This window comes from Symphalangus syndactylus, chromosome 9, assembly GCF_028878055.3.
Source record: "Symphalangus syndactylus isolate Jambi chromosome 9, NHGRI_mSymSyn1-v2.1_pri, whole genome shotgun sequence".
Taxonomy (NCBI): Eukaryota; Metazoa; Chordata; class Mammalia; order Primates; family Hylobatidae; genus Symphalangus; species Symphalangus syndactylus.
Genome location: NC_072431.2, coordinates 85,875,577 through 85,900,571, shown reverse-complemented (window position 1 = coordinate 85,900,571; position 24,995 = coordinate 85,875,577). Strand labels below are relative to the sequence as shown.

The window sequence follows — 24,995 nt, the reverse complement described above, 5'->3', positions numbered from 1 at the left end:
ACATGGATACATATGTAACAAACCTGCACATTGTGCACATGTACCCTAAAACCTAAAGTATAATAATAATAAAAAAAAGTTTTGGGGTTGCTGATTCTTCTGCTCCAAGTCTGCAGTATTTGAAGCAAAAAAGAAATTCCAGGGAACTCCCTGGTGTGTTTTGCCTTGAGACCTCCCTAGCTGGTGTGCCTTATTCTCTCCACCTTTCAGAGTTGTCTTATGATTGTTTTGCATATAATGTCTAGGATTTTTAGTTGTACTGATTGGGGGAATAGGGAAGAATATGCATACTCCACTTTCACAAAGCACTCATATATAGATTTAGTTTCTCAAATAGCTAAAGAACTAAAAGTGTACCAGCAGTTCTGAGGCTCAGCAGTATAGCCCAAGAACTATGAACTCAGGATGATAGAAGTGAAAGACCATCACACGGTGAGGTCAAGGGATATCTGTAGGCCCCTACTTCACAGGGTCTTCATGCTGAAAGATTGCAACCAATACACAGTCCTTGTCTGGGGGCATACACTGGACTGATTAGTTTCACAATCAAAATATTTCCCAACAAAATGTGCACTGTTATTCTGATCCCCAATCAGCTGCACCTGGCCTGAGTTTTTTAGGAAAAATTTCTCAAAGATGATTCTGTTTTTCCTCCATAAATATTATAGGGCAATTGCCCAAAAGCCAGGCCATAAATGGCAAGAGCCACGTGCTTCACCTAGGCCCAAGTGGTTGCTGTGCCCTCAGTGTTGACAGACTAACAGGAGGGACTGGGTGGGCAGGCTTAACTAAGCCACTACTACCATCACCACCCTCCAGGTTAAAAAAAAAAAAAGCCAGATTTGCTTTGTTTTAATAAAACAAACAGGGCTTGGAAAATGGAGAGTTTGCTTTTAAGACTTAAAAAACAAAACAAAAAAGAACCTCTCCTAAAGCATTAGATAAATAAAGGCTGTAGTTCCCAAACCATGCTTGAATCAGAATCACCTTGGGAGATTCGTGGGCCCACCCTGAGACTCACTGAGTCAGTACCAGGGTTGGAGCCTAGAAACAAGCCTTTTTATAAATCTCCAAGGAGATCAAAATACACAATTGTGTTTGCAAACTACCACCGTTAATCCCTTGCTGGACCCTTATGGCTCCTTTTAGTCTTAATTTGGCCAGCAAACAATGAGAATATTTCACAGATCTAGTCAGATGTTGGAGACTTTGCAGAATACCAGTTCACTGTGCATTCCTGGAGCCTGAGAAAATGCTGATGTAAGGTATTCAAGTGCTAGTGACTCTTGAACTGTGCTTTTTGCCATACTCTAGCTGATATATTATGTCAGGAGAGATGCCAAACTGGATAAAAGAATGTATGGTGTCATTTGACAGTCTTCGTCTTTGATACAGCAAGATGAAACAAGCATATAATGCCAGGGAAAGAGCTCTTCCAGCATTATTCTTTCTCAGACTGAGATGCACTTTCAGGTGAGGTGGTGTCTTCCCCCACAGTGCTGCAGCCAATATTAGTGCTGACTCAGTTGGTTCCCGCTGAGTGATTGGAGTCCAGAGAAGGGAGGGTTATACCTGTGACTGCTGAGTATTGCCTGCAGAATGGGCTCAGAACGCATAGTTCAGGAATTTCAGGAGAAGACAACGGTCCTTAATCCAAGGCCAGGGGCTGTTTGCATGCTGCTGTGCTGCCCTGTGGTGCACCCCTGCCTGGAGCTCCAACAGACAAGTTGACTTCTGGTGACTGTTTCTCCCTCACTTCTTAGTCCCCTTCCCCCAGCTTTTTGACATTCACCACATACATATATTATTGTCATATGATCTGTTCTTCTATATCAGTTCTTCATTTTCTACTTTAATTCCTCCTTAACTATTGTATTGATTTTTGACTGACTTACCCAGTGCCTTTTCATGGACCTCTCTTCCCACCCCCAAAACTGGTTATCTTTGGAACCTTGAAATAAATTTGTCTCTAAATTATGAATAATTGGTGTACTTAACTAACATATGCATAATATGAATTTTTTTGTGACTTACCTGTCATACTCTAATATCCTCAGCTTCTATTTATTGCTAAAGTTTGTGTTTCTGGCTGTAAAATATTACTTATTTCACATATATCAGGGGCTTTTTATATGATTTTTTTCTTCTCTTTTTGCTCCCCTGGGGAGTTCCTTCCCCTTTCTATAAACTGTGGTCCCTGCATGGCCATGCCCCGTCCCTCCTCATCTGGCTTGTCCTGCCCACATCGCCCTGCAGGGTTCTATGGCCTGGACGAGTCTGACCTCGACAAGGTCTTCCACTTGCCCACCACCACTTTCATCGGGGGACAGGAATCAGCACTTCCTCTGCGGGAGATCATCCGTCGGCTGGAGGTAAGAACAGTTTCTGGAAAAATTAGTGGACTTTTTAAGAACTTGTATTGGCAGGATGGCTTTGAGACTAGTTTTATTTTTTTTCTTTGTCCTGTCTTTTTATTTTTTCTCTGAGACAGAGTTACTGTCACCCAGGCTAGCATGCAGTGACACAGTTTGGCTCACTGCAGCCTCGACCTCCCAGTCTCAAACCATTCTCTCACCCCAACCTCTTGTAGCTGGGACTACTGGTGCACATCACTATGCCCAGCTAATTTTTATTTTTTATTTTTTATTGTAGAGATGAGGTCTTGCTGTGTTCCTCAGGGTGGTCTCAAACGCCTGGGCTCAAGTCATCCTCCTACCTCGGCCTCTCGAAGTGCTGGGATTACAAACATGAACCTGTCTGTCGTTTTAAAAATTGTGAGGGAAGGAGGACTTTTGTGGCTATTGTTGCCATTTTATAGATAGAAACCAGTGGTTTTGTGATCAGCCATAGAGAGGGGAAGTAAACTCTGCTTTCAGATCCCACTTGGAGTTTATTACAGATGGTAGGAGAGTCATTTCAACCCTGAAGGACAGGCCTCAAGTCAGGGGTGGCTTCCTGCACAGCTCAGTGTCAGGGCTGCTGAGTGGTGGCCACTCTTCTTCTTCCCTCTCTCCCTCTGTCCCTCTCATCCTTGTGTTTTGTTTCATTTTTTTCCTTCTTTCTGGACTCTTAGTACTAAGCCTGCCAGGGAATTCTTTCATGCACACACATTATAGACAGTGGCTAAGAGTTGTAGCTCTGCTGTTAGGCTACCTGTGTCTAGTTCTTCCATCCTGGGCAAGTCATAGCCTCCCTCAGTATAAGGGTGACTTCTATGCCCATTGCAGAGGGGAGAATGGATTTGATGAGAGGTCCATGCCAAGAGTTGGCTATTACTATTACTTAATGCTGTTCCTGGTATTCAGAGCTAAAGGATTGAGGTTAAAATAAACTGAGGAAGTACTCTGGAATGGGGACCCTCAGAATTGAGTATATAGATCACCTGGGGTCCTGCCTATCATGCAGAGTCTGAATCCTGATGTCCCTAACTAACCCAGGTTGAACCACACTGGCCATCAAGGCTCTCTGAGGCTGTTCCTCTCATGGCTGGACATTAGAACCACCTGGAGAGCTTACAGAACTGATACCCAGGCCACAGCCCAGGTGCCCTAAATCAGAAGCCCCCTGGCACCCCAGGGATTAACGCTTGCTGCCGCAAGTGAATTTTAATTTAAAATTCTCTTGTCAGTGTTTCCACAGTTGGCTGCACAGTGGCTTAAAAAGATCTGAGTGTCCAGGCCAGGCACACTGTCCCATGCCTATAGTCCCAGCACTTCGGGAGGCCGAGACAGGTGGATCACAAGGTCGGGAGTTCAAGACCAGCCTGGCCAAGATCGTGAAACGCCATCTCTATTAAAAATACAAAAATTAGTCGGGTGTGATGGCGGGCTCCTGTAATCCCAGCTACATGGGAGGCTGAGGCAGATAATTGCTTGAACCTGGGAGGGGGAGGTTGCAGTGAGCGAAGATCGTGCCACTGCAGTCCAGCCTGGGCGACAGAGCAAGACTCCATCTCAAAAAAAAAAAAAAAAAAAAGCTGAGTGTCCAATGCTGGCATTTTCTGTAGTTTGTGATGAGCATCCTGAAGTATTGTCAGCATGTCAGCTTGGAGCTGCTTCACCACCTCCCTTCCTCACTTGTCGGGGAGAAAGGGGTAGAAACCAGAACTATGTGCCAGTATCAGAAGCTTGTGGCTAATGGGATGTATTGGGCACCAGGAGGGAGTGATAAGGGTTAATCCAAGAAGAATGAACCTTTGGGTCCTTCCTATTGCCTTTATCTGCACCCGCGTCACCACACTGACCATAGTTTCTAGTTCTGCCTACTAGCCACATGTTACTATTGAGCACTTAACATGTACAAAATATTTGAATGACTTTTTAAATGTTGAAAAGATAATGTTTGATACATCGGGTCAAATAAAATAGGAAAATTTCATGTGGGTCTACTAGAAAAACAAATTACATATGTGGCTCACATAATGTTTCTGTTGAATGTTGCTGATCTGGGAAGTTCTTGTGTTGCCTGGACCCCCCACAAATGGCACCCCATATAGCTTCTCCAAGTGGCCCTACCCCCAGGTTATTTCACTGCTCATGTGTTCCACCCAGTTCCTTCAGTGTATTTTCTGTTACAACAGCCATCTGGTGATACCAGTCTGTGCTGAGAGCAGACTCAGCACTAGTACCTTTTACCTCAGAGGAGTCCCCTGTGGGGAGCCTGGCAGCTCTTTGTTTGTTTGTTTGTTTGTTTGAGACAGGGTCTCACTCTGTCACCCAGGCTGGAGGGCAGTGGCACAATCATGGCTCACTGCAGCCTCAACCTCTGGGATTAACCAATCTCCCTACTTCAGCCTCCTGAGTAGCTGGGACTATAGGAGTGCACCACCATGTCTGGCTAATTTTTGTATTTTTTATAGAGATGAGCTCTCACCATGTTGCCCAGGCTGATCTTGAACTCCTGGAGTCAAGTGATCCTCTTGCCTTCGTCTCCCAAAATGCCGGGATTACAGGCATGAGCCACTGCGCCTGGCCCCAGCAGCTCATCCTTAAACATGCTCTCGCATTGGAAAGCTCCCACGGAGTCACTGTCTCCATAGCACGTCACAGTGTCACCTCTCAGGGGCCTCTTCAGCACCTTCCTTCCCAGAGAGCAGAATGAGGGGCAGAGGCATTGATGTCCCTATGGCTAACTTCCTCTCTGAATCTTGAATCCCAAGTAGTTCCGATTTCATCATACGAAGGGGGTGGAGGGCCTGAAGCACATTGAAGGGCTGCCTCCCTTTCAGTTCAGTTGATGCCAGAGCCTTGGAGTTGGCTCTTGTTGTCTGAGATGGTTGGACCTGTACCCAGGAGCCTAAGGCTGTACGCCCTCCTGGTCCCAGAGTGGCCCCAACTTAGAAAACTCCATTTTCACAACAGTTTACAGACATTTGCATAAACTTCTCATCACCCTGCCTGATGGTGATGCTTTACTTACATTTAATGTGTGTGTATGTTAGATTGGTGATATAATCAGACAGATCTTAAGCTATTGATCATGTGACATGGTGGTCAATTTGTACCTTTTTCAAAAATTAGAGGAAATTCAACTTATTGGCTTCCTAAAAATTGTCTCATTAGAGGGAAAAACAAAGAATCAGCCCCTGAAACTTGCTGCCCTTTTCTCCTGGAGACAGAGCCAAGAACAGGAAAAACACAACATGATCTAGTGGCCCGGTAACTACATCTCCAAGTTAATTGCTAGAGTAATGCTAATGTTGGAGAGATACTGATTTCTAGAGTTTTTAACCCAATAGTTTCTTCTGTTCAATAATGGAAATTCTGCCACTATCAGGTGTAAAAGGGAGAGAGGAAAGGCATGGGTAGAGCCTGGGTAGCACAGTTCTGCCAGCTCTGTAATTGGAAACAGCAGTAGTGATGAAGGGAAGAGTCCTTCCCTCACAGCACCCCTCACCAGTGGGTCATTTGGGGTCGTGATGAAGAAGGGACAGATAGCCAGTTGCTGGGTTTGCAACTTAGGCATGGATCCCATCCAAAGAGGGTGGGTCCTCTTTGAAGGTTCTCATTAACAGCCACTCTGGGGCTGGCCATGTCTTCTTGAATGGGTTTCTGCAGAAATGTAGTTTCTTCTGCTGGTCAGTACATTGGGCACTATGGATCCCCAAGTGTCTCTAAAGGTGAAATAGGACAGTGGACTGATGTTGACTCTGAAGTTAGGGATTAGGGGGCCCACTACACCCTCTTCTTGTATTTTTTGTGCATCTAATTTAGAACTTCCTGGTTTTATCTTAGATGTGATTAGAAAAGATGGTTTGTGGGGCCAGGTGTGGTAGCTCAAGCCTGTAATCCCAGTACTTTGGGAGGCCGAGGTGGGCGAATCACGAGGTCAGGAGATCGAGACCATCCTGGCTAACACGGTGAAACCCCGTCTCTACTAAAAATACAAGAAAATTAGCCAGGTGTGGTGGCGGGCACCTGTAGTCCCAACTACTCGGGAGGCTGAGCCAGGAAAATGGCATGAACCCGGGAGGCAGAGCTTGCAGTGAGCCGAGATCGTGCCACTGCACTCCAGCCTGGGCGACAGAGCAAGACTCCATCTCAAAAGAAAAAAAAAAGAACATATGGTTTGGGGTTGTCTTAGTCCATTTTGTATTGCTATAAAGTATAAAGGAATACCTGAGGTTGGATAATTTATAATGGAAAAGGGGTTATTTGGCTCACAATCTAATTGGGCATCTGCATTTGGTGAGGGCCTCAGGCTGCTTCCACTCCCAGTGGAAGGCAGAGGGGACCCACCTGCTTGTGCAGAGATCACATGGTGGGAGGGGAAGCAAGAGAGAGAGTGGGGAGGTGCCAGGCTCTTTTTAGCAATTGGCTCTCTCAAGAACTAATAGAGCAAGAACCCACTCACCTCTGAGGGAGGGCATTAATCTATTCATGAGGGATCCACCCTCACAACCAAAACATCTCCCATGTGGCCCCACTTCCAACATTGGGGATCAAATTTCAGCATGAAGTTTGTGGGGGAACAAACAGGGGTTAATAAAAATATCTTAAATAGCCGGGCGCAGTGGCTCACGCCTGTAATCCCAGCACTTTGGGAGGCCGAGGTGGGCGGATCACCAGGTCAGGAGATCGAGACCATCCTGGCTAACACGGTGAAACCCTGTCTCTACTAAAAATACAAAAAAAAATTAGCCAGGCGTGGCGGCATGCACCTGTAGTCCTAGCTACTCGGGAGGCTGAGGCAGGAGAATCGCTTGAACCCGGGAGGCGGAGGTTGCAGTGAGCCAAGATTGCACCACTGCGCTCCAGTGTGGGCGACAGAGGGAGACTCCATCTAAAAAAAAAAAGGCCAGGTGTGGTGGCTCACACCTGTAATCCCAGCACTTTGGGAGGCTGAGGCAGGCGGATCACGAGGTCAGGAGATCAAGACGATCATGGCTAACATGGTGAAACCCCGTCTCTACTAAAAATATAAAAAATGAGCCGGGTGTGGTGGCGGACGCCTGTAGTCCCAGCTACTTGGGAGGCTGAGGCAGGAGAGTGGTGTGAACCCAGGAGGCAGAGCTTGCAGTGAGCCGAGATTGTGCCACTGCAGTCCAGCCCAGGTAACAGAGCAAGACTCCATCTCAAAAATAAATAAATTAATTAATTTTAAAAAAAAACCTTAAATACTAAGGTCTTTCCCAGCAGCACTTTCTCTTTTAGTTCCTAGGCAAGATTTTTCTTCTGTTGACTTGGATAATAACTAGAGTATTGTGGTTTGCCATAATTTTGAGTTTAGGCAAAGTTTGCTTTGTTTCATGGTCATGGAGCTTGTGTGCAGGGATAGCCTGCCCTCCTCTGCAAAGAACAGGGCTGGTCTCAGATTCAGCACATCCTTTAACTGCTCATGCCAGCTGGTCTCATTGTCTGTTGTGAAAACCAAGTGGGGTCATGGATGAGAGCTGCTGAGCAGGACCTAACACTTTTAAGTACTCTGGCAGCAGTGGCTGCTATAAAGGCAGTTAGAGGAGGTTTTGAGGGTCTGTAAAGTGTCTGTTGGCCCACATCAGGGCCTGTCTTCTTTTTATTCCATGCTGACTTGCAGTTTGCTCTCAGACTCTCATTCTGGTCCTCCAGGGCAGCTGTGCAGGTCGAGTTTTGGGCCTCTGCAGGAGTACCAGGATGAGGGCAGCCCGAGAGGGATTTCTTTTCTTTTTTTTTTTTTTTTTGAGATGGAGTCTTGCTTTGTCGCCCAGGCTGGAGTGCAGTGGCATGATCTTGGCTCACTGCAACCTCCACCTCCCAGGTTCAAGCAATTCTCCTGCCTCAGCCTCCTGAGTAGCTGGGATAACAGGCACGTGCCACCACACCTGGCTAATTTTTGTATTTTCAGTAGAGACGGGGTTTCACTATATTGGTCAGGCTGGTCTCAAACTCCTGACCTTGTGATCTGCCTCCCTCAGCCTCCCAAAGTGCTGGGATTACAGGCATGAGCCACCGCGCCTGGCCCCGAGATGGACTTCTAAGAGCCTGGTGCCTCCTCTCGCTCCCGGCACCTCTCCTCTTCCTGAATTCCTCCCTGCCGAGCTCTGTAGATCTGGGTGCTGCTTCCTCACCCAGCTGTGCGGTGTGAATGTGGTGCAGGACGTCTTGATCTGCTCAGGATCCTGACTTTTGTCTTATGGGCAATCTTGTTTCCTGAGGCAAAAGGATCATTTGAGCCCAGGAGTTCAAGCCAGCCTGGGCAACATAGTGAGACCTCATCTCTCCAAAAAATTCAAAACATGAGGCAGGAAGATCACTTGAGGTCAAGAGGTTGAGGCTGCAATGGGCCCTGATAGCACTACTGCACTCCCGCCTCGATGACAAAGAGAGACCCTGCCTCAAAAAAATAAATAAATAAATAATTTTTTAAACCTGCAAATCTTAAACAGCCATTGAGCCTATGACACCCTATGGGCATTTCCTGTCATGGGTGCTGGTACAGGTCTGACCTTGATGACAGCATGTCTTCCCTGGGGAAGAACCCAGTTCCACAACTGTTGCGGTCTGTGCTTCTTGCCACAAAGGTAACAGAGTAGAACTGGGGTTGTCCCTTGGCCTGTCCTTGGAAGGCTAGGAGGTTCTCTGTGTACAAGTGACCCAGGTCCCTGAAGGAAGCACTTCATGACCCTATGAAGAGGGCTTCTGCCTGGCACGCACTCCATCCCATCCTCAGTCACACTCGACTAGGGTACATTTCAGAACAAGCCTCCTGCTCATCCCCTCCTTCTGGCTGAATGGGCAGTCGGCACTCTTCATTCAGCCAGGCCTGGTTAGAAACCCCCTTGACTGTGTGTTTCTATATGGAATAGATGGCCTACTGCCAGCATATTGGGGTGGAGTTCATGTTCATCAATGACCTGGAGCAGTGCCAGTGGATCCGGCAGAAGTTTGAGACCCCCGGGATCATGCAGTTCACAAATGAGGAGAAGCGGACCCTGCTGGCCAGGCTTGTGCGGTCCACCAGGTATGGGTCTGGCCCTGGGCCATGGGGCAGACATTCCCAGGGAAGCAGCGACCCTGTCTGTGTTGATCAGGCCTGTGTGCAGCCTGTTGGCCGAGGTGAGAGGGGCTTTGGGGTGGTACAGGCAAAGCTCCAGCTGCACGTGTGCGAAGAGACACCAGGCAAGTAGAATCAGCCTTCAAAGCAACCTCCACCTCCTGAATTCAAGCGATTCTCTTGCCTCAGCCTCCTGAGTAGCAGGGATTACGGAGGCACACCACCACGGCTGGCTAATTTTTATATTTTTAGTAGAGATGATGTTTCACCATGTTGGCCAGGCTGGTCTCGAACTCCTGACCTCAGGTGATCCGCCCACCTCGGCCTCCCAAGGTGCTGGGGTTACAGTTGTGAGCCACCTGCCTGGCTGGAATCCTCTCTTTTTGGTCAGGAAGAGTGAAATTGCCCTTCAGGGTGGCTTGGTTCCCTGTCCAGGTTTGAGGAGTTCCTACAGCGGAAGTGGTCTTCTGAGAAGCGCTTTGGTCTAGAAGGCTGCGAGGTACTGATCCCTGCCCTCAAGACCATCATCGACAAGTCGAGTGAGAATGGCGTGGACTACGTGATCATGGGCATGCCACACAGGTATGGCCAAGGGCGCACCCAGCCTGGTTTCTCACCATCCCTGTGGGCTGTGTAGGAGGCACCAGGTAAAGGCACTGAGAGAGCAGCTGTTTCCTCCTTGAGTGCCAGTTGTGAGTCTGGGCTCATCTGGTACCTGAGGGTGTATTGCTTTGCAGGGGATTCTCACATTGCCTGCCTCTGGAGGACTGCAAAGTCACGGTCACCTCCAAAGCCACATGTAGTTTCAGACTGGCATTTGGCCTTACAGTGCATCTTTATGAAAGTCAAACCCAAGTTCCCTTGTTGGGGTCTAACCTGGAGGGAAGGCTGCTTCCTGACATTGAAGGGGAGGCCAAGACTGTGAAAATAGGGAAGGTGTGGGGAGGGAGGAGGGTAAGGAAGCCTCAGGCCCATGGCATTGCTGCATCTTCTACCTTTCTGCTGCCCACCGTGGCCTTGATCGCCCAGCAGGGAGAGGCTCGGTTCCCACATTAGCTCCAGTTTACAGCTATCCTTGGGCTGCAAACTGAGGAGGTGCCGTGTCATGGGGGAAGGGGAGGGGGAGGGGATTGTAACACCCTCATCTGCCATCTGGAAGCCGTGACCTCAGGCTCTGCTAACCCTACTCGCCCATATGTTCTAGAGGGCGGCTGAATGTGCTTGCAAATGTCATCAGGAAGGAGCTGGAACAGATCTTCTGTCAATTCGATTCAAAGCTGGAGGCGGCTGATGAGGTGAGGCACCTGCATAGAGACACATCCAGCATAGCCCTAACTTACACAAGACCCCTGGCTCCACTTCTTTCTTAGAATGACTTACAGGGGGTTGGTTCTTCTGTACCATTTGTGATTTGCCTTCCTCGTTGGAAGAATTTTAGTGTTGGAACAAAGGTGGCCAGTGGCCCACCTCCTGGTCAGAGGTCCGGCAGCCCCACTCTGAGTGCAGGGGTGTGTCCCCTCTGGCTGAGGGACATTCTCCCTATGCCCTGGATGGGAATGATCCTGGGAAAAGGCCTCCATATCCTTCTACATTGGGTTCCTGGGAGTAGAAATCCCATATAAGGCTGGGCGTGGTGGCTCACATCCGTAACCCCAACACTTTGGGAGGCTGAGGCAGAGGGATCACGTGAGGTCGGGAGTTCAAGACCAGCCTGACTAACATGGAGAAACCCCATCTCTACTAAAAATACAAAATTAGCCGGGCGTGGTGGTGCATGCCTGTAATCCCAGCTACTTGGGAGGTTGAGGCAGGAGAATTGCTTGAACCCAGGAAGTGGAGGTTGCAGTGAGCCGAGATTGCGCCGTTGCGCTCCAACGAGTTTCGCAACAAGAGCGAAACTCCATCTCAAAAAAAAAAAAAAATTCCTGTATAAAAGGGCTCTTGCCAGGCGGGGTGGCTCACGCCTGTAATCCCAGCACTTTGGGAGGCCGAGGCGGGTGGATCATGAGGTCAGGAGATCGAGACCATCCTGGCTAACATGGTGAAACCCCGTCTCTACTAAAAAATACAAAAAATTAGCCGGGCGTGGTGGCACGGACCTGTAATCCCAGCTACTCGGGAGGCTGAGGCAGGAGAATGGCGTGAACCTGGGAGGCGGAGCTTGCAATGAGCCGAGATGGCGCCACTGCACTCCAGCCTGGGCAACAGAGCGAGACTCCATCTCAAAATAAATAGATAGATAGATAGCACTCCAGCCTGGGCAACAGAGCGAGGCTCCATCTCAAAATAAATAAATAGATTAGATAGATAGATAGATAGATAGATAGATAGATAGATAGATAGATAGATATCCGTCTCAAAATAAATAGATAGATAGATTAGATTAGATTAGATAAGATAGATAGACTCTTTTGGAAACTGAACATCTCCTTAGCCAGGTTGCAAATTCACTGTTTACCCCATCAGGGCTCCGGAGATGTGAAGTACCACCTGGGCATGTACCACCGCAGGATCAATCGTGTCACCGACAGGAACATTACCCTGTCCCTGGTGGCCAACCCTTCCCACCTTGAGGCCGCTGACCCCGTGGTGATGGGCAAGACCAAAGCTGAACAGTTCTACTGTGGTGACACTGAAGGGAAAAAGGTAAGGCCCAGAGAGAGGCGTGCAAGGCAGATCGTCAAGGCCCCATGTTCCAGCATGGAGTTCCATTCACCAACATAACCCAGAGCCCTGGGTGCATCTGGACTTTAAAAAAGTATTTAAAGTCGGCCAGGCACAGTGACTCACACCTGTAATCCCAGCACTTTGGGAGGCTGAGGCGGGCAAATCACCTGAGTTCAGGTGTTGGAGACCAGCCTGACCAACATGGAGAAACCCCATCTCTACTAAAAATACAAAATTAGCCGGGCGTGGTGGCGCACGCCTGTAATCCCAGCTACTCAGGAGGCTGAGGCAGGAGAACCGCTTGAACCTGGGAGGTGGAGGTTGCAGTGAGCCGAGATCATGCCATTGCACTCCAGCCTGAGCAACAAGAGCAAAACTCTGTCTCAAAAATACATATATATAAATATATATATATATTTAAAATCTACTTTTAAAGAATAGCAATAGTAAAACAGTCCTGCTTACAGTGTTCCTTCTCCTGAAGTTGTAATCGTCAGAACTATGTGGGAAATTTGCTTTTGTCTTCACCAAATCTGTGAAGGAGCCAGGTTGCAGTTATTCTGAATGGACAGAGATGTTTTCACTGAAAAGGAGGGGCGTCTGAGAGTCTGTAAGGAAAAAGTGTCGGTGAGCCTGAAGGAGAAATTGTAGAACTGAGACTTGTCAGGAGAGTCATGCTTGCTGTGATCAGAGGCGGGAGTTCACGGGCTGGTAGGAGACGGAGGAAGATGGAGGAGGGCACAGACTGCAGGCAGGTGGGGTCCTGCTTCACCATTTCTGGTTATGTGACTGTTGGGAGTTGACTCGCCTGCCTGCTTGTGTAGAAATAGTCTCAACAGATTGTAACAGTTTGCCCTTATTTAACTTCAAGATAGAATCTTGTCTGACAAATTTTATATTTCCTATTAATGATGACCTAAAAACTAAATAATCAGAAAAAAATCAAATATCTGTAATGTCTTATGTGTGGGTTCTGGGAAACACACAAAGAAGGCATCACCACTTTTCTCTCCAGAGCCTTCTGTTCTTTTTAGAAAAAAGGTCGTGTGTAAAGAAGCAAATAGCACATACACGGCATGATAGGAAACTGTGGAGTTAGCCACGAAGAGCTTTGGAAGAGGTGTGCAGGGGTGCGGGCTAGAGTTGGACCAAGGATAGAAGGCAGACCCCTTAGTAGCAGAGCAGGTAGTTGTCATTTTATTTGAGAAGTGGCAGGATTTAGGGAGGTGGGAAGGGAAGAATGTTTTCTGGAGATGAAAGGTAAGAGCAAAGATATAGGGGGAATTGGGAACACAGAGCAGGGAGGGGCCAGCCTCCTAGTTGTGCCCTGGAAAGAGGTCAGGTCTGTGTTAGAAGTGGAACCAATTGGCCGGGCGTGGTGGCTCACGCCTGTAATCCCAGCACTTTGGGAGGCTGAGGCGTGTGGATCACCTGAGGTCAGGAGTTCGAGACCATCCTGGCTAACACGGTGAAACCCCATCTCTACTAAAAATACAAAAAAAAAATTAGCCAGGCATGGTGGCACGCACCTGTAATCTCAGCTACTCAGGAGGCTGAGGCAGGAGAATTGCTTGAACCTGGGAGGTGGAGGTTGCAGTGAGCTGAGATCACGCCACTGCACTCCAGCCTGGGTGACAGAGGGAGACTCCTTCTCAAAGGAAAAAAAAAAAAAAAGAAGTGGAACCAATTATTAGTTTACCAGGTTCTATAATTTTAAATACTGTAAATTTACTACTGTCATGCTTACAGTGTTAAGGAAGGGAAACTGCCATCATAGGTAATGGAGCCTGGGCTGGGGAAGTGATTCCCGCATCGATCAATACTCACTGTAAAGAACGAGTATGACCCACAGGGACGCAGAGGTCATTCCATGGCTTCAAGCTCATGGGCCAAGACAGTGTCACAGAAACTTCAACTAGATGCAAAGAGGCCTCAGCTCTGTTTGGGGAACCTGTAGCCCCCGCAGGCAGTAACAACACTAGGTGTCTGGGATGGCCTGGGCTAAGGCGAGATCAGCATGGGGAGACCAGCATTGTGATGACCAGTGCCTCTGGTATTTGCACCCTCCTTGGCTAGGACACTCGCCCGGGCATTTGGGCTGAGTAGTGGAATGAGATTCCCGAAAACTTTGGGTGACTCCTACATTCATAGATTGTGGACAGAAATCCACTCTAGCAGTACTCACCTCATGATGCTGGAAATTTCCTAAAAAGGAATGAAATCATTAGAGTAAAAGTGATAGAGTATATTTTAAACTGCTACAGATGGTCACACTGATTGGTCCCTTCATGAGACGCCAGGACAGAAGAGGCTGGTTAGTCCCTGATTTGCTCATAAGTCTGCATGTAGCTAAGTCCGAACTGTCAGTCCCTTTGTTTTCCAGTGTGCACAAACCCTGTTGTCACAAGTTTGCCCTTGCCCCAATGTGGATAGCTGCCAGGCCCTCTTTCTGAGCCTCCTCGTCACCTCGCCTCAAGCCCTCACATGTCCCCAGCAGGGTCAGTGTGGGGTCATTACAGGCTCAGCCATCTGCCTGTTCTTCTTACTCCTCTTGACACCCATAGGACGTGATTTGATTTCTGTTAAATCCAGAAACTCAGGGAGCTGAAGTGCATGTTATGTTACCACAGTGCAGTATGGCATGGTAGTTGCAGTACAACATCACCAAGATGATCAAGAACAAATACCATGACAAGAGGAAGACTGACTACAGATGCCCTGTCAGCAGAAGACAGACTGGACAGAAAAGTATCTGCAGGAAGAAACAACACACTATGGGGATCAGGAAAGCATGAAATATCAGTGACTCAAAACCAGTGGCTTTCACACTCAGGCAGCCTGGGCATCGTAGCAAAGCTGCACACCTCCAAGGGGGCCCGTAAGCAAACCAGATCCTTACGACCACATGCTACTAGCCTAGTGAGCACCTGCCACATCCACCAAAAGGCAGGACACCTGCGGTTCTGTTTTTAAAAATTCTAGGTTTTGTCCCTGACACACAAATCATGGGTCTTAACCAAGGATGACTCAGCACAGTGCTGAGGATCAGGGTAATCACAAGAACTCAGGGAGGTGCAGGTCAGTAGGCCCGTAGGCTGAGGACACAGCAGGAGAGGATGTGTTGTATATCACCTTGGCTAGCCACAGCGTCCAGTTTTTTTTTGCTAAACACCCATCTAGATGGCATTTTGTAAAGATAAGATTAACATTTAAACCAGTAGATTTTGAGTAAAGTAGAAGACCTTGCACAATATGAGTGGGTTTCATCCAGTCAGTTCAAGGCCTCCGAGAAAAAACAGATTCCCAGAAAAGAAGGAATTCTGCCTCCAGACAGCCTTCACACTTAAGCTGCAACATCAGCTCTGCCGTGGGTCTCCAGCCTGCCAGCCCGCCCTGCAGACTTTGCACTTGCCAGCCTGATTCCTTAAAAATCCATCTTTCAAGCACGATGACTCATGCCTGTAATCCCAGCACCTTGAGAGGCTGTGGCAAGAGGATTGCTTGAACCCAGGAGTTCGAGACCACCATGACAACATGGTGAAACCCCGTGTCTACAAAAAAATGTCAAAATTAGCCAGGCGTGGTGGCATGTACTTGTATTCCCTGCTACTTGGGGGACTGAGATGGGAAAATCACTTGAGCTTGGGAGGCAGAGGTTGCAGTGAGCTGAGATCATGCCACTGCACTCCAGCCTGGGTGAGAGAGTGAGACCCTGCCTCAAAAAAAAAAAGAAAGAAAAGAAGAAAAGAAAGAAAATCATTCTCTCTCTCCCTCTTCCTCCTCACCCTGTCAGTTCTGTCTCTCTGGAAAGCCCTGACTAATACAAGGGTTTTAAAGAGGTATAGGCTGTGTATCCAAGGAGTAGAGGTGGTGGGCTTACATGATTGTGGCATTGGGGACACTGAGCAAATGAGTAAACATATCGATGGCAGTGGGGATGGAGTGTCTTGCAGTTGTAGGAGATATTTATAGGTATGGAAGGAGGTGGCCTAGAAAGTGTTGAATTAAAATTTGGAGGTGTCAATACAAACTCATAGTTTTATTACACACACACACACACACACACACACAGAAATAGCCGTGTATATGTATGCCTGCATATGCACACGTATATTTTTTAGATCTATGCGGAATGGGCCTAGAAATGATGATATCCTGGCAGTGATGAGCACACGAATACTGGTCTTAAATCCCATCCTCTCCTGGAGGAAGCTGGCTTCTTAGAGAAACAGCTGATATTGTACAGGGCTGAACAGGGACAGTACAACATGGAAGCTACAATGTTCTGTTGGTCAGGAAGCAAGGAGGTGCTCATGAATGAAAAGACCTGTCCCTGTTCACAGGAAAGGGAGGCAGCTGGAAGGAGCTGCTCTCCATATCAACCTGGAACAGTGTGAGCATTAAAATAACTAACAATATTAATGCAACCTGTCGAATAAAATAGGAACCATGAGTACATATTAACACGAGTAAATAAACAAGGGAGAAGGGAAAGCTCTTCCTTGCAGAGAATGCCAACTAATAAATGTAGGAGTAACAGAAACTGGTGTTTGCCATCCATCAACCACCCAAGGGGCTGGTTCAGACACAGTTGTCAATACTGCTGAGGCTGGGGTGGAGGTTTGAGGAGGAACAGGATATAAAGTTTCTTCTCACAAAATACTACCACTATACTCATCACCAAGGAAAACAATGGTGAGTGAAAGGGAGGATAGCAAACAGCAGCCTCCCAGGTGAGCACAGTTAACCTGACCTGATGCAGTATGTCCTTCCCAAGTGGGGACCCAAGGTCTGTCAAGGGTGCAAAGACAAGAAGGATGAGGAGCTGCTCCAGGTTGGAGGAGCCGAAGAGACCTGGCAAGCGATGCTGCCCTCCCATGTGGGGTCTGGGGCAGATGGCTAAGCTAGTGCTGCCCTCCCAGAACGGAGGGTCCAGGTGGTCATGTTGGAGAGTGTCCTAGCGATGCATCAGGTCTACAGCTCTCTCAGTGCTGAGAACAGATGACGATGGCAGGGTGTGTTGGTGTTGAGCAGACATACCAAGGTGCTAGCACGTTGGGGAGTTGGGGCCCTGTGGACTTTCCTGCTACTTTCTATGTTTGAAATTATCTCAAAACGTTATTTTTTGAAAAACAAATGATACATTTCCTCTGTTTGCCTTGTGGACTTGGCAATCAGAACATTTTGGATTTGGGGTCTCCTTTGGTGTCTACAGGTCATGTCCATCCTGTTGCATGGGGACGCTGCATTTGCTGGCCAGGGCATTGTGTACGAGACCTTCCACCTCAGCGACCTGCCATCCTACACAACTCATGGCACCGTGCACGTGGTCGTCAACAACCAGGTACTTCACACCAGCCTGCGGCTTTGCTGCTCACATCAGTCTTACTTAGAATGACATCTCTGAGTCATTTAGGACATTCACTGTTTTCTGATTATAAAAATACATCTGTTATTAAAAACCAGGTGCAGTGGCTCACACCTGTAATCCTAGCACTTTGGGAAGCCAAGGCAGGAGGATTGCTTCAGCCCACGAGTTTGAGACCAGTTTGGGCAATATAGTGAGACCCCCTTTCTCTGCAAAAAAATTGAAAAATTAGCACTGGGTGGCCAGGCTCAGTGGCTCAGGCCTGTAATCCCAGCACTTTGGGAGGCCGAGGCAGGTGGATCACCTGAGGTCAGGAGTTCGAGCCTGGCCAACATGGTGAAACCGTCTCTGCTAAAAATACAAAATTAGCCATGTGTGGTGGCACATGCCTGTGATCCCAGCTGCTTGGGAGGCTGAGGCAGGAGAATTGCTTGAACCTGGGTGGTGAAGGTTACAGTGAGCCAAGATTGCGCCATTGCATTCCAGCCTGGGCAACAAGAGCAAAACTCCATTTCAAAAAAAAAAAGAAAAGAAAAAAGTTAGCACCGGGCATGGTGGCCCACACATGTAATCCCAGCACTTTGGGAGGCCAAGGTGGGCAGATCACTTGAGGCCAAGAGTTCGAGACCAGCCTGGCCAACATGGAGAAACCTCATCTCTACTAAAAATACAAAGCTACCTGCTTGGTGGCGTGCACTTGTAATCCCAGATGCTTGGGAGGCTGAAGCACAAGAATCACTTGAAACCCTTGAGGCGGAGGTTGCAGTGAGCCAAGATCACACCACTAAGCCTGGGCGACAGAGCAAGAGTCTGTCTAGAAAAAAATTAGGCATAGTGGTGCATGCCTGTGGTCCTAGCTACTTGGGGGTTTGAGATAGGAGGATCACTTGAACCTGGGATGTCGAGGCTGCAGTGAGCCATGATCATGCCACTGCACTCTAGTCTGGGCAACAGAGTGAGACCCTGTCTTGAAAAAATAAATAGGCTGGGCGTGGTGGCTCACACCTGTAATCCCAGCACTTTGGGCGGCCGAGGCAGACGGATCATGAGGTCAAGAGATCGAGACCATCCTGGCTACCACGGTGAAACCCCGTCTTTACTAAAAATACAAAAAAATTAGGCGGTTGCGGTAGCGGGCAACTATAGTCTTAGCTACTTGGGAGGCCGAGGCAGGAGAATGGCATGAACCCGGGAGGTGGAGCTTGCAGTGAGCTGAGATCACGCTACTGCACTCCAGCCTGGATGACAGAGCGAGACTCCGTCTCAAAATAAATAAATAAATAAATAAATAAATAAATAAATAAATAAATAAATAAGAAAAAAATAGATTTTAATACATTATTTTTAAGATGGCATTATTGTTTTAGATTTTTGTTTGTTTGAGACCAGTCTTGCCCTGTAGCTCACGCTGGAGTGCAGGGGCATGATGATAGCTCATTGCAGCCTTGAACTCATGGACTCAAGCAATCTTCCTGCCTCAGCCTCCCGAGTAGCAAGGACTATAGACATGCACCGCCACTCCTGACTAATTTTTTTTTATTTTTTGTAGAGGCAGGATGTCACTCTGTTACCAAGGCTGCTCTTGAACTCCTGGCCTCAAGTGATCCTCCCACCTTGGTCTTCCAAAGCACTGGGATTGTAGGTGTGATCCACCATGCCTGACAAGAATATTTTCTTCTGGTTCCACAGGCATACAGATGGCCCGTGCATGGAGATGTTCTCTTTCTTTAAGAAACTGGGTTCCATGTACACAGCTTTATATCCACTCTTATTTACCACATATTTGCTCATATCATTACATACCCTTTTAAAATAATTTTAATAGAAATATCTTATAACTTTTGTCATAAAATGGACTCTTAGGATTCTCATTTTTTATTTTCAGTAATGCTGTGATGAACATTCTCATGAGTGTTTCTGCCCAGGCCTGATACATATCACCTGTTAGGTTCTTCCACCAGCCACAACTAAGGGTTCCCCTTGTCGATGCGTGTGAAGCTTCCATAACAGATATTCTAGTGCCTTTTAACTGTAGGCACTCTCCTAGGTACCAGGCAGAGCACAGATGTGCTCCCTATCATCACAGACCTTACAGTTTACTGCAGGGTCAGGGGGCTCATAGACAGTGTCATGAAGTGGGTGTGGGAGGTGTTCTGCAAGATACTGGGTTAGTCAGCAGACATGTCACTGAGGATTTGACATTTAAATGGAAACTTCAAGGTCAGGTAGCAAATATTGGGGAGCATCGGATCAAGTCAGGAGAGAGGTCCTAGTGTCTGAGGGAGTGGACAAGGCCATTGCAGCTCATGGTTAGTGCAAGAGAGAACTGCCATCAGGCAGCGCCTGAGGAAAGCTCCCAATGGCATTGGGAGGCCATTGGAGAGACTGACGCAAGGAAGTGATGAGATACTGGTTGGTTTTAAAGATGATTTGTTATAGTGTAGAATTGATTAGAGGAGGACAGAGAAACACATGCAGCTGTCTCAGCAAGAAGTAGAGAGAGAAAGGGAAAAATTTAAATTTAAGTAAGTAAATATGCTCACTAAGTAGCAAACACTAAAGAGCTCAAAATTTAAGAGATCAAATACTAAGAGAAGGTATGAACATTATCCAGTGTAAATATAACACACAATATGGTAAAAGCTACCACTTACTGTCTACTGTGTCCCAGATGCTGAATTAGGTACTTTATGTATATTAACTTAATTTGTAGGGTAGTTACCCATGCAGTGAGTGGTACTATTCCCATTTTACAAAAGTGAAAATTGAGGAGCAGAGAGATTGAATAGCTTACTAGAGAAAATGATAAGAGTCAGTATTTGATCTGTTTTCTTTGAAAGAATAGTGTTAGAAGACCTGAAAAATACCAAGGGAACAGAGATGTCTAAAAAACCAACCTCACTACTGAACTGAGTTTTTTTCTTTTTTTTTTTCTTTCTTTTTTTTGGAACAGTCTTGCTCTGTCACCCAGGCTGGAGTGCAGTGGCGTGATCTTGGCTCGCTGCAACCTCCGCCTCCCAAGTTCAAGCAATTCTCCTGCCTGTCTCCTGAGTAGCTGGGATTACAGGCACGTGCCACCACGCCTGGCTAATTTTTGTATTTTTAGTAGAGACGGGGTTTCACCGTATTGGTCAGGGTGGTCATGAACTCCTGACCTCGTGATCCGCCTGCCTCAGCCTCCTAAAGTGCTGGAATTACAGGCGTGAGCCACTGCTCCCGGACTTTTTTCTATTTTTTTACTATGGTAAAATATACATAAAATTTACATTCTTAACTATTTTTAAGTGAACAGTTTAGTGGTATTAAATACATTCATAATACTGTGCAACCATCACCACCATCCATCTCCAAAACTGTTTCATCTCCAACAGAAATTCCATACCCATTCAACATGAACTCCGAGTCCCCGCTTCCCTGACCCCCAGCCCCTGGCAACCACCCGCTCTACTTTCTGTCTCTATGATTTTGAGTACTCTAAGGACTTCATATAAATGGAATCATAGTATTTGTCTTTTTGTGCCTGGGCTATTTCACTTAGCAGAATGTCCTCAAGGTCCATCCATGTTATAGCATGTGTTAGAATTTCCTGCCTTTTTAAGGCTGAATAATATTCCACTCTATAAGTAAAATATATCACATTTTGCTTATTCATTTATCAGTGGATACTTGGGTTGGGTTACTTCCACATTTTCCTGTTATGAATAATGCTGCTATGATACTATGAACATGTATGTCCATATATCTCTTTGACACTCTGCTTTCTTTTTTTTTTTTTCCTTTGAGGCAGGGTCTTGCTCTGTCGCCCAGGCTGAAGTGCAGTGGTGTGATCATAGCTCACTGCAGCCTCCAACTCCTGGGCTCATGCAGTTCCCCCACCTTAGCTTCCAAAATAGCTGGAATTACACGTGTGCACCACCATGCCCAGCTAATTTTTTTTTAATTTTCTTGTAGAGTTAAGCTCTCTCTATGTTGCCCAGGCTGCTCTTGAACTCCTGGGCTCAAGCAATCCTCTCTCTCAGGCCTCTCAAAGTGCTGGGATTACAGGCATGAGCCACTGTGCCTGACTGAAATCCTGCTTTCCGTTCTTTGGAGTGTACATCCAGAAGTGGAGTGGAATTGCTACATCATATAATAGTTCTATTTTTAACTTTTTTTTTTTTTTTTTTTTTTTTTTTTGAGACGGAGTCTTGCTCTTTCGCCCAGGCTGGAGTGCAGTGGCACAATCTCGGCTCACTGCAAGCTCCGCGTCCCGGGTTCACGCCATTCTCCTGCCTCAGCCTCTCCGAGTAGCTGGGACTACAGGCGCCCGCCACCACGCCCGGCTAATTTTTTGTATTTTTTAGTAGAGACGGGGTTTCACCGTGGTCTCGATCTCCTGACCTTGTGATCCGCCCGCCTCGGCCTCCCAAAGTGCTGGGATTACAAGCGTGAGCCACCGTGCCCGGCCTCTATTTTTAACTTTTTGAGTAACTGCTTATTCTTTTTTTTTTTTTTTTTTTTGAGACGGATTCTCGCTCTGTCGCCCAGGCTGGAGTGCAGTGGCGCAATCTCGGCTCACTGCAAGTTCCGCCTCCCGGGTTCACGCCATTCTCCTGCCTCAGCCTCTCCGAGTAGCTGGGACTACAGGCGCCCGCCATCACGCCCGGCTAATTTTTTTCTATTTTTAGTAGAGACGGGGTTTCACCGTGGTCTCGATCTCCTGACCTCGTGATCCACCCGCCTCGGCCTCCCAAAGTGCTGGGATTACAAGCGTGAGGATTTTCTTTCTTTTTTTTTTTTTTGAGGATTCTTTCTGGATGGACAGTCATGTGACTTGAAATAAAGTTATTTTCCTTCCTTTCCAATCCACATGTATCTGTGCTTTGTATTCTCTATTTTCTTATTGCACTGGCTAGGACCTCAGCACAGTGTCGAAGTGGATAAAAACGGACATCCTTTTCTTGTTTCCAATTTTTGGAAGAAAGTGTTTAGTATTTGATCATTAAGTATGATGTCAGCCGTAGCTTTTTTATAGATGTCCGTTACCATGGCTAGGGGAGTTCCCTTCTGTCTCTAATCTGTGGACAGTATATATAATGAATGGATGCTTATTTTTGTCAGTGCTCTTCTGCATCCATTGAGATGACCATATAGTTTGCTAATGATGAAGTACATTGATTTCCAAATGTGGAATTTTTGTCTTATGTTCATGAGGGGTGTTGATCTTTTGTTGTAATGCCTTTGTCTGGTTTTGGTATCAGGGTAATGCTGGCCTCGTGAAATGTTAAGAGGAGGTTCCTCTTCTATATTCTGAATGAGTTTCTGTATAATTAATATTATTCCCTTCCTAAATGATTGGTAGAATCCACCACTGAAAGACTTCTGGGCTTACAGTTTTCTTTGTGGGAAGGTTTTTATCTTATTTTATTTTTGAGACGGAGTCTTGCTCTGTCACCCAGGCTGGAGTGTAGTGGCGTGATCTCAGCTCACTGCAACCTCCACCTCCTGGGTTCAAGGATTCTCCTGCTTCAGCCTCCTGAGTAGCTGAGACTACAGGCACCTGCCACCATGCCCAGCTAATTTTTGTATTTTTAGTAAAGACAGATTTCACTATGTTGGTCAAGCTAGCCTCAAACTCCTGACCTCAGGTGATCTACCCGCCTCAGCCTCCCAAAGTGCTGGGATTGCAGGCATGAGCCACCACACCCGGCCATATTTTCTTTGTCTAGTTTTCAGAAGTTTGTTGTATCTTGGCATGAATTTCTTTGGGATTTCTTGTTGGAATATGCTCATGTTTTAAAAAAAATTTTTTTTTAATTTTTTTTTTTTTTTTTTTTTTTTTCCTGAGATGGAGTCTAGCTCTGTCACCCAGGCTGGAGTGCAGTGGAGCGATCTCAGCTCACTGCAACCTCCACTTCCCAGGTTCAAGCGATTCTCCTGCCTGAGCCTCCTGAGTAGCCGGGACTGCAGGCACTTGCCACCATCCCTGGCTGATTTTTGTATTTTTAGTACAGACAGTTTCACCATGTTGGCCAGATTGGTCTCGAACTCCTGAGCTCAAGTGATCCGCCTGCCTTGGCCTCCCAAAGTGCTGGGATTACAGGCATGAGCCACCATGCCCAGCCAAAAAAAAAAAAAAAGAAATTTTTTTTTCTTTTTTTTAATTTTTAGACAAGGTCTTACTCTGTTGCCTAGGCTGGGGTGCAGGGGCACAATCTAGACTCACTGCAGCCTCCACCCCTGAGGCGCAAGCAATCCTCCCCCTTCAGCCTCCTCAGTAGCTGGGACTATGGGCATGCACCACCACACCTGGCTAATATTTTTGTTTTTTTTGTAGAGACAGGGTTTCACTGTGTTGGCCATGTTGACTGGTCTTGAACTCCTGAGTTCAAGTGATCCACCCTCCTCAGCCTCCCAAAGTGCTTGGGATTACAGGTGTGAGTCACCACACCCACATGCTCAACTTTTTTAAATTGTATTTTTAATAGCTTTATTAAATATAGTTCACTTATCATGTAATTTACCCCTTTAACAAGTCTGCAATTAAGTGGTTTTTAGTATATTTATAAATACGTGCAACTATCACAGTTGATTTCAGAGCGTTCATCACCTCAAGGAAAAATCTTGCATCCCTTAGTTGTCTTACTGCTACCCCTCCATCCTCCCAAGCCTAAGCAACCACTAATCTACTTTCTGTCTCTATAGATGTATTTATTCTGAAAAGTTCATATTAATTGAATCATACAATATGTGCCCTATATCAGTTGGCGAACATTTAGATTGTTTCTACTTTTGGGCTATTATAAATAATGCTGCTGTGGGCTGGGCACGGTGGCTCACACCTGTAATCCCAGCACTTTGGGAGGCCGAGGCAGGTGGATCATCTGAGGTCAGGAGTTCGAGACCAGCCTGGCCAACATGATGAAACCCCATCTCTACTAAAAATACAAAAATTAGCCAGGCGTGGTGGCTTGTGCCTGTAATCCCAGCTACTCTCGAAGCTGCGGCAGGAGAATCGCTTGAACCTGGGAGGCGGAGATTGCGGTGAGCCGAGATCGCGCCATTGCACCACAGCCTGGGTGACAGAGCAAGACTCTGTCTCAAAAATTAAAGAAATAAAATAATGCTGCTGTGAACATTTATGTACAAGTGTTTATATATACTTTTTTTTTTTTTTTTTTTTGAGACCGAGTCTCGCTCTGTTGCCCAGGCTGGAGTGCAATGGCGTGATCTCGGCTCACTGCAAGCTCCGCCTCCCGGGTTCATGCCATTCTCCTGCCTCAGCCTCCCAAGTAGCTGGGACTACAGGCACCCACCACCACGCCCAGCTAATTTTTTGTATTTTTAGTAGAGACGGGGTTTTACCCTGTTAACCAGGATGGTCTCGATCTCCTGACCTCGTGATCTGCCCGCCTCGGCCTCCCAAAGTGCTGGGATTACAGGTGTGAGCCACTGCGCCAGGCCTTATATATACATTTTTTGTTGTTGTTTGTTTTTTTTGCCACCTACA

General features: G+C 46.9%; 1 protein-coding gene across 11 annotated transcripts in view; it reads left to right on the top strand.

Annotated features, from left to right (window-relative positions):
• The window catches only part of OGDH (oxoglutarate dehydrogenase), a 104,416-nt gene that overhangs the window by 59,341 nt on the left and 20,080 nt on the right, over nucleotides 1-24,995 (top strand). For all 11 annotated transcript variants that reach the window (XM_055293247.2, XM_055293246.2, XM_063608937.1 and 8 more), the window contains 6 exons: nucleotides 2,257-2,372; nucleotides 9,284-9,438; nucleotides 9,907-10,053; nucleotides 10,676-10,766; nucleotides 11,938-12,117; nucleotides 17,354-17,482. In XM_055293247.2, the coding sequence (XP_055149222.1) occupies nucleotides 2,257-2,372; nucleotides 9,284-9,438; nucleotides 9,907-10,053; nucleotides 10,676-10,766; nucleotides 11,938-12,117; nucleotides 17,354-17,482 (818 nt within the window). The remainder of the gene's footprint in view (nucleotides 1-2,256; nucleotides 2,373-9,283; nucleotides 9,439-9,906; nucleotides 10,054-10,675; nucleotides 10,767-11,937; nucleotides 12,118-17,353; nucleotides 17,483-24,995) is intronic.